At 36.3% G+C, this 15852-nt stretch overlaps 1 protein-coding gene across 2 annotated transcripts in view; it reads left to right on the plus strand.

Annotated features, from left to right (window-relative positions):
- LOC106876847 (peroxidase-like protein) overlaps positions 1-15852 on the plus strand; it is a 57381-nt gene that overhangs the window by 1311 nt on the left and 40218 nt on the right. The window contains exons 2-4 of one of the 2 annotated variants that reach the window (XM_089348065.1): positions 2265-2427; positions 7157-7425; positions 13971-14103. In XM_089348065.1, the coding sequence (XP_089204191.1) occupies positions 2417-2427; positions 7157-7425; positions 13971-14103 (413 nt within the window). In that variant the 5' untranslated portion in view covers positions 2265-2416. The remainder of the gene's footprint in view (positions 1-2264; positions 2428-7156; positions 7426-13970; positions 14104-15852) is intronic. The other variant, XM_089348066.1, reaches the window with a different exon arrangement.

Consider the following 15852-nt stretch of genomic DNA (forward strand, 5'->3'; position numbering starts at 1 on the left):
CTCTTAACACTAAAATACTTAGTTTAACTTAGCTATAAATAGTTGTAACAGAATAGCATAGTTCTCTGCAAAAATCAGTCTGCTGTGTTCTCTTTCGGAGAATCCAAGTATTTATAGGTTTTCATGTAGATCTTTTGTTGCGTAGCCCAGCGAACTTATGATAATAGGTACAAATATAAATCTATAGCCTGAATTTAAGAGCTGTAGGTTTCTCATTACTTTTCGTTTAATGTTCTCCTTTGTCATAATTTTTGAGCAGACGTTTACATCTGCCGGGCAGCTGATATCTACAACACTGCACGACTTTTGCTCGCTCTCCCGTACAATTATGTCTGGCTAGTTGTGCTAATACCAGATGTAAACGTCTGCTCAAAAATTATGACAAAGGAGAACATCAAACGAAAAGTAATGAGAAACCTACAGCTCTTAAATTCAAGCTATAGATATATATTTGTACCTATTATCATAAGTTCACTGGGCTACGCAACGAAAGATATACATGAAAACCTATAAATGCTTCCGTAAAAGATCAGAGCAGACAGATTTTTGCAGTGAACTATGCTATTCTGTCACAACTATTGTTTCTTTTATTGGAATGTTCCACTAGTATTTTTCTTATTCTTAAAGGTGTGGCTATTTTCTGGTACTGCTCTGCCTTTGGTATGGCCGTCAGAACTATCTTTCAAGCGCATAGCATTGTAAATGGTCTTAGTGACGATACCATGTCTTATGAGAAGATAGTATTTACTACTATCATGAATATTTCTCTTCTTAGTCTCTCTTTAGGTTGAATAGTCCAGCCACTCTTGTTTCGCGTGGTGCAGCTGTAAACTCAGAGTAGTTAAGTTGTTTGCCTAATGTCATGTTATTATTTACTTCAATGTTGAGTTTACACATGTTGTACTCATTTCTCTCTTTACTGTTCAGTAGATGTTACCTAAATGAAAAGATGCAGCACTTAAAAGCCCTCTGAACTGATCGTATGCTTCTACCTCCAGAGGTTACTAGTCACTGTTAATATCTTCTCAGACCTGGTGTCCAAGTTACGAATTCCTTCGACTATCCAGTCTACTATCCTATATTTTGGTACTGGCACTGACACTGCGAAAGCACTGTAGAATATAGTTTTATTGAATGCAAACAACTCTGACTTCCATATCTTCCGACGTCTGCTGAATTATTCTTTTGTCACTGTAGCTTTACTCAAAGCACAGCATTTGCAATATTCTCATCAATTCCAAGGTATTTGTAACATTCATCACTAATGTTAGGGGAAATAAGCAAGCCATTGGTATCTATATTTGTTGCCTAGTCGACAATCTTCTTTCGTTTGACTCTCAAATGTGAACACCTGTCCTTACTAAGCTGCATTCGTGTATCCGATGAGAATGTTGTGACCAGTTCTATTTTTTCCTCGGTGTCATGAATATTACTTGAGTACAGCTTAAGGTCATCCGTAAAAAATATATGGGTGAAATTAATCTTTCTTTCATATGCAGTTTCTATCAGAACTTACAAGGGGTTCGCTACTAGGACGATAAACATAATGAATAAGCTGGTGCCCTCAGATATTCCTGTTGATAATGTAATTTTGTTAGTGACTATAGTGGTAGCCTCAGTTCTTATTGAATGTTCTGTAGGTCATATTGTTGACAGCCTCTCAATGGCATTGACTATAGTATTTGGAATCACAGCAAGGCACAGTGACACTATAATACACGAATGAAGAACAGAATCGAACTCCTTCTTGTCCTCCAACCATACAGTCAGCAGATTTCGGTTGTGCTGTTTCGTTTCCTTAAAAACAACTTTGTCGCGTAGGAGCTGTTCGACACAGCGCCAGATTTCCATGTCATTGTTACCCTATCTCTCTCCCTCTCCTTCTTTCTCCCCCCCCCCCTCCCCCCCCTCTCTCTCTCTCTCTCTTCAAACCCAAAAACTTGTTCCCTGTTCTTGTGTAACATATCCTGATATTATACACACGTGTGCACAAACGAATACACACGAATACACAAACACACAAATACGTTATGCGTATGTGTGTGTATATATAAATATATGATATATAATATATATATATATATATGTATATTATATATATATGCATGTGTGCATGTGTGTATGCGTGTGTGTGTTTGTGTGTGTGTGTGTGCGCATGTCTTTGTGTGTGTGTGTGCGTATGTGAGTGTGTGTGTGTGCGCGTGCGTGCATAAACACTTAAACGTCTTCGAATCATGTCAACCTGTTCGTTATTTTTTCACCAGGTCATATCTCTATTGCAAACTGGACAGCATTTTACTAACATCTTGGATGTTATAAATCATAATTTCTCCTGTATTTACTACACACTCAATCTATTTACCTAAGAAGTTCATGTAGGCACATACGTGGGTTTACTTACTGCTCTGGACGTAACATGGCTACCAAGTAAGTCGGGATTTATTCTTAAACACGAACACATGAGCATATACTTTCTCTCTCTCTCTCTCTCTCTCTCTCTCTCACACACACACACACACACACACACACACACACACACACACACATGCACATACTGGTTAAACGAGAAGTGTGATACTTTTAACAGTAAATGCTTTCTATATTCTCTAACAAGAAAATAATTCTACTGGCTACTGGAGAAAGTTTATATGGCAAAACTAGAAATAAACAGTTTTATTCCATGAAAAATGGAACCCTTTCAGACGTCAAACCTCACTCTCTTAACAGCAACGAGAGCTCCCTTATTTTACAATTTTTTCTCAACTGTTTTGGTTTTGCTTTGTGAATTCGTTTACTTTTATTTATTTATTCTTTTTGAAAATGAAGACCATCACTAATTTCATTACTATTCTAGTTAATTTTTTCTTTGATTTCATTTCCCTTTTGGTTTTAATGTCAGTCATATAACACGAAGAAATCTAATAAGCGAAATACTTCTACGTTTAACAAGAGAAATATTATAAATCATTACAGCAATAATTATGATGAATATATTATAACCTAACCTCAATTATTAATTTCTCATTTAAATATTATAAATTTGTTAGCAGAAATGAAGATTTGAGAATTGTGCAGTATCCACCATGCATTTTGTCAATGTTATCCCACCCTCTGTCTTTCTCCCGTTCTTTCTACGTGTGTATGCGTATGTGTGTGTGTGTGCGTGTGTGCCTCTGTGTGTGTGCGCGCGCGCGCGAGTTTGTGTGTGTATATGTATGTATGTATCTGTATGCATGTATGTATACACACACACACACACACACACACACACACACACACACACACACATATATATATGTATATATATATATATATATATATATATATATATATATATATATATATATATATATATATATATATATATATATATATATATATATATATATATATATATATATATATAGGCGCAGGAGTGGCTGTGTGGTAAGTAGCTTGCTTACCAACCACATGGCTCCGGGTTCAGTCCCACTGTGTGGCACCTTGGGCAAGTGTCTTCTACTATAGCCTCGGGCCGACCAAACCCTTATGAATGGATTTGGTACACGGAAACTGAAAGAAACCCGTCGTATATGTGTGGGGGGGCGCGCGCGTCTGTGTTTGCCCCACCACCACCACCACTACCATCACTTGACAACCGATGCTGGTGTGTTTACATCCCCGTAACTTAGCGGCTCGGCCTAAGAGACCGATAGACTTACAAAGAAGATACCGATAGGCTTACAAAGAATAAGTTGTGGGATCGATTTGTTCGACTAAGAGCGGTGCACCAACATGGCCGCAGTCAAATGACTGAAAAGAATAAAAGAATATATTTATATATATTTATATATATATATATATATATATATATATATATATATATATATATATAGATATATATATAGATATATATATATATATAGATATGGGAGAATGTACGAAAAAAAACAACAACAGACGAGGACAGGTGGTGTAAACAACAAATGGATGTATTAGTTTGACGCTCAGGAATACAGAAAGTCTTTAACGTTTCGAGCTACACTCTTCAACAGAAAGAATACGGAGAAAACAAGGAGAAAAACATGGAGAAAAAAAAATTGAATGGTCTGGTCAACGATCTACCCATATATATGTGAATGTGTACATATATGTGTGTGTACGTACAATATATGTATATATATAATGTATGTATATAATATATGTATGTATGTGATCATAAGTCGTTTATATAGCATTCAAAGCGTTCCCCCAACATGACCGCGGTCCAATGACTGGAATAGGGAAAAAATTAAAAGGCATATAACAAAATCTGTAAGCAATCTTTCAGGTCAATTTTTAGTGCAATATATCTATTAAAAAATACCAAGTTGATGTTTTAATGAAGGTTTACTTTGAGCAACATTTTCGCCCAAAATCCACAGCTCAATCTTTGCAGTTCTCATTGACTGCGATCATTTTTTTCTCTGACTTTCTGTTTCTATCGTTAAATCTAGTTTCACTTCCATATCGCTTATGAGCAACTTACTTTATGATGGCAATATTGTTATAGCAATGATTTTTTTTTATGTAAGCAATATTGTTCATACACTTATGTGTGTGTGTGTGTGTGTGTGTGTGTGTGTGTGTGTGTGTGTGTGTGTGAGAGAGAGAGAGAGAGAGAGAGAGAGAGAGAGAGAGAGAGATAGGCATTTATGAGCTCGAACTATGACAGAAAAGATTCTTATCCTATGGATTCAAAATCTATGTTGAATGCTACCTATTACATCAAATAAACTCTGTCAAATTAAACTATCAAATTAGCATTTACAAACGTTTCACTAATGTAAATTAACAGCACTACCTTAAATCTTAGTACAAGATGCTCACAGAGAACTTTGTAACAACTTATCCACCATAGAGAAAGCAACCCACAGCTATATCACACAGTTCGGTTCAGTATAATACAATTAATGGCAGGTGAGATTATGAATAGCAATTAACTATAATAGGAATTATTAAGATTTTAACCACAAGACAAGTTGCATATGGGCAATCAATCTTCTGGTAGTTGAAGGTCTACGAAATTACCGTGAGGTGAAGTAGTACCGTTAGTTTGTATTAGTAAAAGCGTCGATAAGTGCTAACCTGACAAAATAACTTGGCAAAACTTTATGTTGTTCGACTCCCGCGGTAGAATTTGTTCTCTTCTTTCCTGTCATAGGTCGTTCCTGTAAATATCTTAAATATTCATATCCGTTGGCTTAGCTGCCGTGCTGCAGTTAAATCTGGCTGGGTTACTGGTGAAGCTGCTAGATTTGTCCTACTTTCCTTTTATGTTGTAAACTAAGAGTTATCATCTAATAGTGTGGATTTAGTTTTATTGTTAACTTTTTGGGGACGTGATGTTATTTCGAGTAATTAACTCGTTAGTTTGCTAATATAGTTGCTTTATCAGTTTTCACTTCCACTAATAACAACAACACTAACACCATTTAGCCAACGACAGCCATCCTGCTAGAAATAAGCCAACACTACTTCAGGTTACACTTTACCGTTTTAATGAAGGAAATTCACATTGAAGAAATCAGAGCTAACTCTTTCTGAAATTACACCCTAATGTATATTGTATTTCTGGAACATTATCCAAAGTGTAATTTAAAAGAGGGAACATTCATTGTATATAGTCCACGATATATAATATGGGGAAAACAATGTGATGGCCATAAGTGGAATGTCTTTGATCATTAGTTTAATTAGTTGGGGCTGACTTAGTGACTAAACAGCAACCACAATAAAATAAGACTGATAATTTCTTACATTAACATAAAGTGAAAACTGAGTAATATAGATTGGGTGGCAGAGGTCATAGTTAGACGATTGAGCTGATTCCATTACATGACTGTACACATGTTTATTGATCCTACCCGCGAGGAATCGATAGGCTAGATCAAACTTAGCTTTGAAAGGATAACGCAGAAGCGAGAGGTATTCGTACTGAAAAACAGTTAGTCCAGTGCGCTACTGTTTCTGGCACCTCATCGTGGTTAGATCACTACAACCACCACTATCTCCACCACCCACTGATGATGATTATTAGCTTAATGAACCAATAGTGTAGAAGTTGTTGCTGTCATTGTGTAGCCTCAGGTCAGCACTGAACTGAGTGCCTGACCAAAAGCGCTTCTGCCGCAACCGTCTTGCATGACTTCATCAAAGAAAGTATCTCTCCCGTTACTTACAAGACAATTTGATGTACATCTGGCAGCTATTTCTTGCAGGCCGAGCGATTACAAAGAGGCTCCCAGTTTGGCTCGAACAATGTAAAAGGTTTACAATAGTGAAAATAATTGTCTCAAATTCGATTTCTGTTAGAAGCTGAATATTCTTCCATTAATGCTTTTAATGCCCCTGGTATGGATCTGTACAACCCTTTATGCCTTTCCTCCCGTGAGAAAAAAATTTTTTTTATCTACTTAAATGACTCCAGTATATTGTTTATCTATGTTTAAAATGAACGGCTTATTTCTCAATGTCTCTATTTAAATTATAAACAATTTCATAGAAAGACGCCATTTTTCAACCGGCGTTAGCATAAGTCTGATAATAAATAAGCAACATTAATTAAGATAGTATTCAGTAAATAAGCTAATTAATTCAACATATCAACTTAGCTGCATCGAATCTGATAAGATGTCGAGCTGCTAGAAGCGCTATGATAACGATCGAATAGATCTCTTACTTTTTATTTGCCTCATATTTTCCATTTGGCTATAATCTCGGCAATCACATTACAACAATATTATGTGCTGTCATAGAAAGAATTAATTTATATGCAGCGTTGTTCTTAACATAATTAACTACTAAATACCTAATTTTTAAAGAGTTTGTGGTCAGTTTAATTACAATTTTATTTAACAAAATTACTGACCTCCGCCAGCCTAATTAGTGACCTTATTTAGTCTAGCTCGTCGTCTTACTTCTCCTAATTATATACTTTAATAGCCTAATTAGTTCTTTTATCTAGCCTAATTGGAATCTTTGGAGACTATCCTAACTAGCGACCTTTTTTAACCTAACTGGTAACGTTATTTAGTCTAATTCTGACCTTTAGCCTTATTTAGCCTATTCTGACCTTTAACTTTATGTAGCTTAATTCTAATATATTATTCAGTTGGTCTTCTTATGACAATTTCAGTTGGTTGTGTTTGATATGTTGGACAGCGGTCAGTTTAACTGTGACACTCAACATAGTCTGTCTAGCTCAATTGAATTCCGTCTTTGCAAGAAGTTCACTAAGCGCTGCCGGAGCTCGGTCTCGTACCGGAGTAAGCAGACCAGCAAGCGACCGAGAGAAAAACAATCTTCGGCAACGTATAACACAAAACGACGTTCGAGTGGCTGACCAGAGGGCCAGGGAAGTTTTAGCCAGGAAGAACCAAGAAGATCGTTTCTTCTTTAACCTAGGTAAGTTACTTATGTTTGCATATTTGTTTTGCTTTCTCTCTCTCTCTCTCTCTCTCTCTCTCTCTCTCTCTCTCTCTCACCCACTCACTCTCTTTCTCCCTCTCTCTCTCACTCTCTCTCGCAAAATCATTAGTCTTGTTAAATATAATTTGTCGTTGTCGTTGATGGTTGTGTTACTGTTGCCATCGTTGATGCTGTTGCTTTTGTTGTTGTTTTTGTTGTTGCTGTTGCTTATATTGTTGCTGCTGTTGTTGTGGTGGTGATGGTTGTTGTAGTTGTTGTTATTGTTGTTGTTGCGGGAGCAATTATTGCTGCTATTCCATAGCTATGTACTTAAAATGCTGTGAATTTTGTGTTACATGCTCTGCATGTAGTTAGCTTTTCAATGTACGTAATGTAAGCCCTATTCTGCATTTTGTAGTTTGTTAGATCATTGATCTCTTGTGGATACAAGCATAATAGTGTGGTTAAAAACTTCGCTTTGCAGCCATAAAATCCTGAGTTTGATCCCACTGAGTGACTCCTTAAACACGTATATCTAACCACAACTTCAGGTCGATCAAACCTTGTCAATGAAACCAATCAGATGAAAACTGCAGAAGCCCTTTAGATCGAATGTATTTGTCATTGAACTTCTAACCTTTCCAAGCTGATTCTGCCTGAGAACCCTGTTAAGGGTATATGTGTCAGTAGAAAACTCAACACATGCACCATAATTTGATGAGTAACAAAGCTCAGTCGATCTAACAACTGAACGCTCATCATCGTCACCGACCGATATCCACACAATAAATATTCAAGGAATATTTTTTACAATGAAGTAAACAAACAGGGTGTGCATTGCGCTTCATGGATGTATCAAAGGTTGAACAGAAAGAACACAACAAAGAGAAGAAGTTAGACGAAAGCAGAGCAAACGTGAAACTAGATGAAAATTAACGGACGGGACATTTAGACAAAGACACTCTCTCTCTCTCTCTCTCTCTTTTACTTGTTTCAGTCATTTGACTGCGGCCATGCTGGAGCACCGCCTTTAGTCGAGCAAGTCGACCCCGGGACTTATTCTTTGTAAGCCTAGTACTTATTCTATCGGTCTCTTTTGCCGAACCGCTAAGTGAAGGGGACATAAACACACCAGCATCGGTTGTCAAGCAATGCTAGGGGGACAAACACAGACACACAAACACACACACACACACACACACACACATATATATATATATATATATATATATATATATATATATATACATATATACGACGGGCTTCTTTCAGTTTCCGTCTACCAAATCCACTCACAAGGCTTTGGTCGGCCCGAGGCTATAGTAGAAGACACTTGCCCAAGATGCCACGCAGTGGGACTGAACCCGGAACCATGTGGTTGGTAAGCAAGCTACTTACCACACAGCCACTCCTACGCCTATATACGGAATATTCGCAGCTGAGTTTTCCTCGTCAATCAATGGCGCAAAATATCATAGTGGTTTCGTGCCATTACCATTGAGGCCATTCAGTTAAGCTACTGGGGAAAAAGCTAGCGAAATATATATATATGAACAAAAGTTTGATGTCAAGAAGATAGATATCTGTTTATTTAAAATGTGCTTTATTCTTAGAGACTATGCCTGAAGACATTGGCTGAAGAAATTCTATTCCGAAACCTTTCAAACGAATCTCTCGTCATGTTATTTTGGGGGCGGAAAAATTAAACGTTAAATCGCAAAACAAAGATTAATTTGAAACTAAAATCTCTTAAATTTGTTCCCTTATCACGTTAGGTTTTGATTCTGGTTCTATTGATGTGAATATAATTTAATTAATTCCTTATCAAACTCTCAAGTTTGACAGAACAATAGCCATATTTTTATTTGGATAGATTTCGCGTGAAATAACTTCATTTAATTTGGCAACATCAACAGCAACATCTGGAACTGACAAACACTATTATTTTTACTGTTTTTGTTTGTTTTTGCTTCTTGTTTTTCGTTGATGATGTTTTGCTGTTGCATGGCTAACAAGGCAAAATTGGAAACTTTCTACTAAGACTGACATTGTTGTTGATATTGTTATTGTTATTTATGTTATTCATAATATATCGTTAATATCATTAATATTATTGTTGTTTTGTTGTTATTCTGTAGTCTTATTTTTATCACGTGCCTTCACTGTACTACCGAGCACAGCTCTGAGTGACTTGGTTTTGGTTTTGTTATTTTCACTGTATTGAAAGTGCTTTAAGAAGTATGTGTGCACTGTCTAGTAGTGCTATTTTTTGTATGTTATATATATTCGTAAGTCTTGGTGTATTGGTTATGTATTTCTCTGCATGCTTCTTAATCATACCTAATGCACCTATTATTACAGGATTGTTTCTGTTTTTAAGTTCCACATTCGGGATATCTCTATTTCCAGATATTTGTATTTTGAGAGTTTCTCCGTTTCTTTTAGAGATACATTATCGTCTTTTTGGATTGATACAGCGATTAGGAGGCATTTTTTTCTATCACACACGTTAATCTCTCGAAAGATTAAAACCGAGTGTAACAGGAATTTTGCAAAGCCCGGTATATCATCATTAATTTCTTGATAAAATCTTTTTGGTCGATTCTAAATAATTGGTTTTGCTGGTATTGTTTAATCTGTTGTTCAAACCTAGTTAGCTCTGCTTTTTTGACAAGTATACGCTGCTTCAGTTATTCAACTATAACATTCAGACCTTTTGTATCTACACCATACTTCTTCAATTTTTCAAATTTGCGATCATTCTTCAATTGTCCTTTTCTTTTCCTGACACTACAATGTTCAGGAAGTTTATATCTTCTGAAATTCTCCTTTTCCACCAAAGTTGTTTAGTTCCAAAGTTGTTTAGAAATCAGTCGATGTTCTGTTCCTAATAGTTCTCAATCCTATCCTTTCTTCCACAATCTTACTTGCAGCTTTGAAGCGTTTATTTGTTTGTGTGATGTTCTTTGTTTCAATGTGTCTCAATACATTATTGACTTTACTTGTCTCTTGATTTAGTCTCCAGTTGTTACCTTTCTTGAAGTCGCACATAAATTCTTTCTTCTTTATTCAATAAATCCAAGATCTTTTTTTATTACTATTTGGTCTTCATTGTTTAAATAGTCACTAATCTCGATTCTTTCACGTTTCATAGTTGTATATTCTTGTGAACAATTGTCCATTTCTTCCACTAATATCACTTACGTATCTCGCATTCCCAGCATCACATGATATCCTTTTTTTAATAGCCTCCAGCTCCAATTCCGTTAACCATCCATTCTTTCGTATTACTCGTGCTTGGTCACATAAGTTTTGTTCAGTAATTTCAAATAGATCCATTGCCTTCCATTTTCTGTGCATTCATTTTCTGTACCCTCTGACTGGTACGTCATTTGCATCCACTGGGATGCTCAGGTAGTCACACTCCATAATCAGCATGTTTACTTGTTTATTCCATTTATGTCTTGCTGGATTACGACTGTGCCCACCCTGCTGCATAGTGGGACACTTGTCGGATGCGGCGCCTTTACCATTTGTCCTAGTCCTTTACATAGCGTTATCGTTAGCTATTATTATTGTTGTTGTTGTTGTTGTTGTTGTAGTTGTTGTCATCGTCGTTGTCGTCGTTGTTATTGTTGTTAATTACTTTTAATTTGCATGCTTGTTACAATCACTTGCCGAGACACACCCAGCACCCTAAAGCGAGTGATGGGTAAGAGATGTTATAGTATGACAGAAAGCTTGAGATGGGGAAGTAGCAGGAGCAGTAGTGAAATATCTTCATGTAATACAACACGGACATTTAAATAGATAAGGTCTTTCTAAGGATATGGGCAGTACTTGTCAGTACAATCTTTTGGATTTCTCTGAGGCATGGTTCTCCTGGGATGTTGTCTAGATGTTTCTGATATTCTTTTTGTATCATACCTAGGTCACCTAGAATAACACTAACAGTTCTTGCTTTAAGATGCCACGTCTTTTGTATTTCAATTTCTAGGTCCTTATATTTATTTGATTTGTTAAATTCCTTTACAGATATATTTTTATCAATAGAGAACACTTACATTTATTAGTCTAAAAGTAATTTCCTCCCTGTCTTTAATAATTATGTCTGACCGATTATTCTGGATCTTTCAGTAAGAGTTGACTGGAAAATCCCAAAGGATAGTGACATTTTTGCCTTCAACGACTGGCTCAAGATGATGTCCATACCAGTAAGCAAGAGTGCTTATTTTGTTGTGTTTGCATATTTTCCAATGTAAATACTGTCCTACCCTATTGTGGTGATTTTTGTATTCGTTTGGTGTCAGCTCAGGACATCCCGAGACGAGATGGTCGATTGTTTCGTCAAATGTATCGCAGAGTCTGCATTTAGTGTCAGAACCGTTTTGAAGAACGTTAGCCTGGTAGTTTTGGGGAAGCAAGTTTTGATGTTGTGCTGCCAATATGAAACCTTCAGCTTCTAGTTTCAGTCCTGGACTTCTCAGCCATTGATGGATTGTTGTTTGGTCTACATCAACATTTCGACTTCAAAGAATATACTGTCTGTGCAGGAGCTTCTGGCTCCACCGCTCCCCTATTCGTATCTGCCTGTTCGCTTTTGAAGTCTGCAAATTGAACTCAGAACGTAAAGACAGACGAAATACCGCTAAGCATTTCGCCCGGCGTGCTAACGTTTCTGTCAGCTCGCCGCTTTATTTGGTGACTATTTCTAATAAGTTGGATGACCGCATATAGACTCTCTCATTGGCACCAGGACTGCTGTTGCAGTCAGTGAGAAACAATGGCCAAATCTCCCTCAAATCTTATTTATTACATTAGTGAATGATACTAACTTGACCTAATAATTTAGAGCAAAGAAATCTTGGATGATGGGTGTTAAGTACCTTAGCTACAGCAATGATCACGTTGCTGTAATCACGATTGACATAGATTTGACAACCAGATACAAATCACTGCACTCTCGAGTTGACTAATAGCTCACTGAATATGCCATGCTTCATTTTTGTTCCGGAAGATGCTGCCTCATTCTTTATGCAGTGTTTCAGAAGTGCATAGTAAAATGCGAAATTGTGGAATCTTTCTGTCTGATGTGTTAACCAGATAATTTAGGTTTGTCTTGTCTCTGTGGATATGTGCAGTAGAATTCAAGGAAGTCGACTCAGTTAGCATGTGGTACTACTGAATCCTGTAAACTATTAGAATAAGATAGGAATCCAACAGAGTATATGGAGCTGAAATGGAGGAGGGTCTCAATTGGTTTTACTGTTTGTATGTTTTTGTTTCTTCGTATAAGAGATAAAATTCCATATTTTGCGTATGTCATTAGTACAATACCTGCACATTAGTTTATTTGTATTCATGCTATTGACTTACTTCAGTTACCTCCCTTCGTTCGTTTTATGCTTGCTTGTTTTGTTTTGTTCTGTTTTTTTTTTGTTTCTGCTTTTTATCTGTTAGAGTATTTTTTTAAGATGACATTTAAAGTATCTTTCTGTTGTATATTAATGTACCGAAGGATTTCAGTACAATTACACATGTTGCCGAGAGAGAGGTGACCGACTTCAGTCATGAATTGTCCGGCTGGTCTTTGAGTAAAACTAAGTATCTTGGTTGTCATGTAGGCGGCAATGCAAATTTCAATTTACTTCAATTTATTCTTCATACCGATGATATTTGGTTTTATTCTATAGCCTACAGAGAATGGGTTCCGCCCAGTCGACTTTAACATGAAGGTAATATTTTTAATGTTACCATCAATCTAGGGATAACGAGAAATTTGAGCGTGTTTCTCAAGAGCAGAAAACCTTAAAAAATGTTATATATTTTTTGTCCTTATTTTTGTTACTTTTGTATATAAGTTTAGGGGTGTGTATCAAACTCAGTGTATATGTATGCTGTTATGATAATAAAACTGTTATGATAATAAAACTGGTACTTTAGAAAGCATTACCTGTTTTGCTTTTGTTGTTTTTCAATCGATTGCAAGAAGACTATTTAGTGTCACAGATAGAGTAGTGCAGTTCATGATACACTTAATGTACTGCTGCTTAAATCGTTCCAAGTAGTGCAGCTGTTTCTTTCCTCACTGTTTCTTTGTCGTTGGTTTCCTTTTTATGATTGGTTACGTGATCACCGATCGCATAAACTAACTTTTCTGTCTGTAGTCGAGAGATGATATTTTACTGGAAGCGTTCTGCTGCTTCTCTTGGAGGAAACAAATTTATAACCACCGATTTTGCCATAACCAATGCAACATTGACATTGTATAAATGTTTAAACGCTCTTCTTACTTATGGAACATCTGCTAATTCCCTAAACAACATACCTAACTAGCGAAATATAATTCTCTCATTATCATTTTTACCACTGCGAACATTATCATTATCAACTCTATTACTACATTACCATACTTATACACTACTGCTACATAATTGTTACTATTATTGTAATCTGCACGACTTCCAGTGTATTTTTGTTTTTGATTCTATTATCGCTGTTATTATTGCCATTCTATAAGTAGTCTTTTATGTATCCAACAGGGGTTGATCGTGTCCGCAAAAACACAGCGATATTTATGCATAATATATTCATTTCCAAAGCTCCTAGAGTTACAGATGCCTTAAAAAACAGTGGGGTTCTGTCAATTACTGCCACCAAAGAATTGTCGAAAAGGTAAATATGAAAACCTTGCCATTTATTTTTTATTTACTTCTTTATATATACGATTAATTATTTACTCAGTCGCCATGATTAAAAGTGATGACTTATCGATTCATAAGTGTTTCATAGTACTGATATCTTCTGTGTGTAAGGTCGTCTTGTTTTAGAATAGCGTTGTCGTAATTATAGTAATTAACTGACGTGTTTTTAATGTATCTAGGTGTATGATTATAGCTATTTGGTCTATGATTGCAGCGGAAATTAATGAAATAGAGTTAGTCGATGCATTACAATCTCGATGTATTTAAAGGATTTGGCAAGCCAACATAGTGTTCGAGCTTAAATATTAAAACGGTGTTGGAACATAGTGTATTTGATGTATTTAGTGTGGGTGGGAGCTAATGGAAATTGAGAGAGAGGAGAAAGAAAGAAAGAAAGAAAGAAAGAAAGAAAGAAAGAAAGAAAGAAAGAAAGAAAGAAAGAAAGAAAGAAAGAAAGAAAGAGAGAAAGAAAGAAAGAAAGAAAGAAAGAAAGAAAGAAAGAAAGAAAGGCTTTAGTTTTATGATGACATTATAAAAGAGCTCTGATGTACTTTCATGTGTCAAGATACTTGCTGATAGTTAAACATGTTGATGTTGAAGGTTAATTAGAGGCACACGAAAAATGCTTTTAAAAACCATACTCAAAGACACAACGAAGAGCTGTCTAAGAAATGTGATCACTTGACAAAAATACATTCAGTCAAAAGAAAAGTACACGTAGATTTCTAACAACTGACTTACTGTATGGCGTGACAGCACAATACGTTGACTGCGGGGGTGGTTGTTTTATATTCGCCATGTTGGATATCGTTGATATTAATATCAAGATTCTTGTGTCAGGAAATGTATTTTCGTTTCTCTTGCCGATATGTTATCTGTTGGAATTTTAATTATTTTATTATTTAAGTGACCCTTCAAAATAATATCCTGAGTGAAGGAAGATATTTTAATTATTTTAATTATCTTGTCATTGTAAAGACTTGTGTTTTATAATATTGTCCCCTTTAATGTTTTGGCTATTTTTATTTGTATTGCTATTATTGACATTACCAGTACTATCATTAATATCATAATTTTCTTTTGTAGTTAAGTGATATTGATATTTTAAGTAATAGGTGACTGCAGGCGGACAATCAGCACAATTTACAGAATGCTGGATAAAATTGTTCACATAATTTCGAGCTCGCTACAATCAGATATCAAATCCCGTTGAGATTGAATCATAATTTCATATTTTGGGGTCAATAAATGAATCCCCAGTCAGGAATGATGCATTGGCGAAATATTAGAGTGTCCAAATAGATGGTATGCAGTATCTGTTCTGGCTTAGCGTTCTAAGTTCAAATTTGGGTTCTGTGTTGTTCGTCCGTCGGAACGACGAGGACCATCTGATCATCCTGGGGAGGTCATCATCGGTGAGTGCGGAGAAGGCTGATAAACCCAATCCGCGCTTAGAAAGATCTGCTGCAGTAGGGACAGGGGATGGTAGCAGGGGCCGGGGGCTTCAAAGCATTGTTCTTTCTGTTCTGCCTGCGCTTCTCTGCAGCAGCTTTCTTGTTACTTTCATGTTGGCGGGGCACCGTTGTGAACAGCGGCCCGCCACTTGGTCCTATCTAAAGTTGTCTGCCTCCCATGATGACGTGTCAATGCTGAAGGTCTTCAGTGATACCTTTAGGCTGTCTTTAAACCGTTTCCTCTGGCCGTCATGGGAGCGCTTGCC

Source organism: Octopus bimaculoides, chromosome 2 (genome assembly GCF_046866305.1).
Source record: "Octopus bimaculoides isolate indiv1 chromosome 2, ASM4686630v1, whole genome shotgun sequence".
In the NCBI taxonomy this organism is placed as follows: Eukaryota; Metazoa; Mollusca; class Cephalopoda; order Octopoda; family Octopodidae; genus Octopus; species Octopus bimaculoides.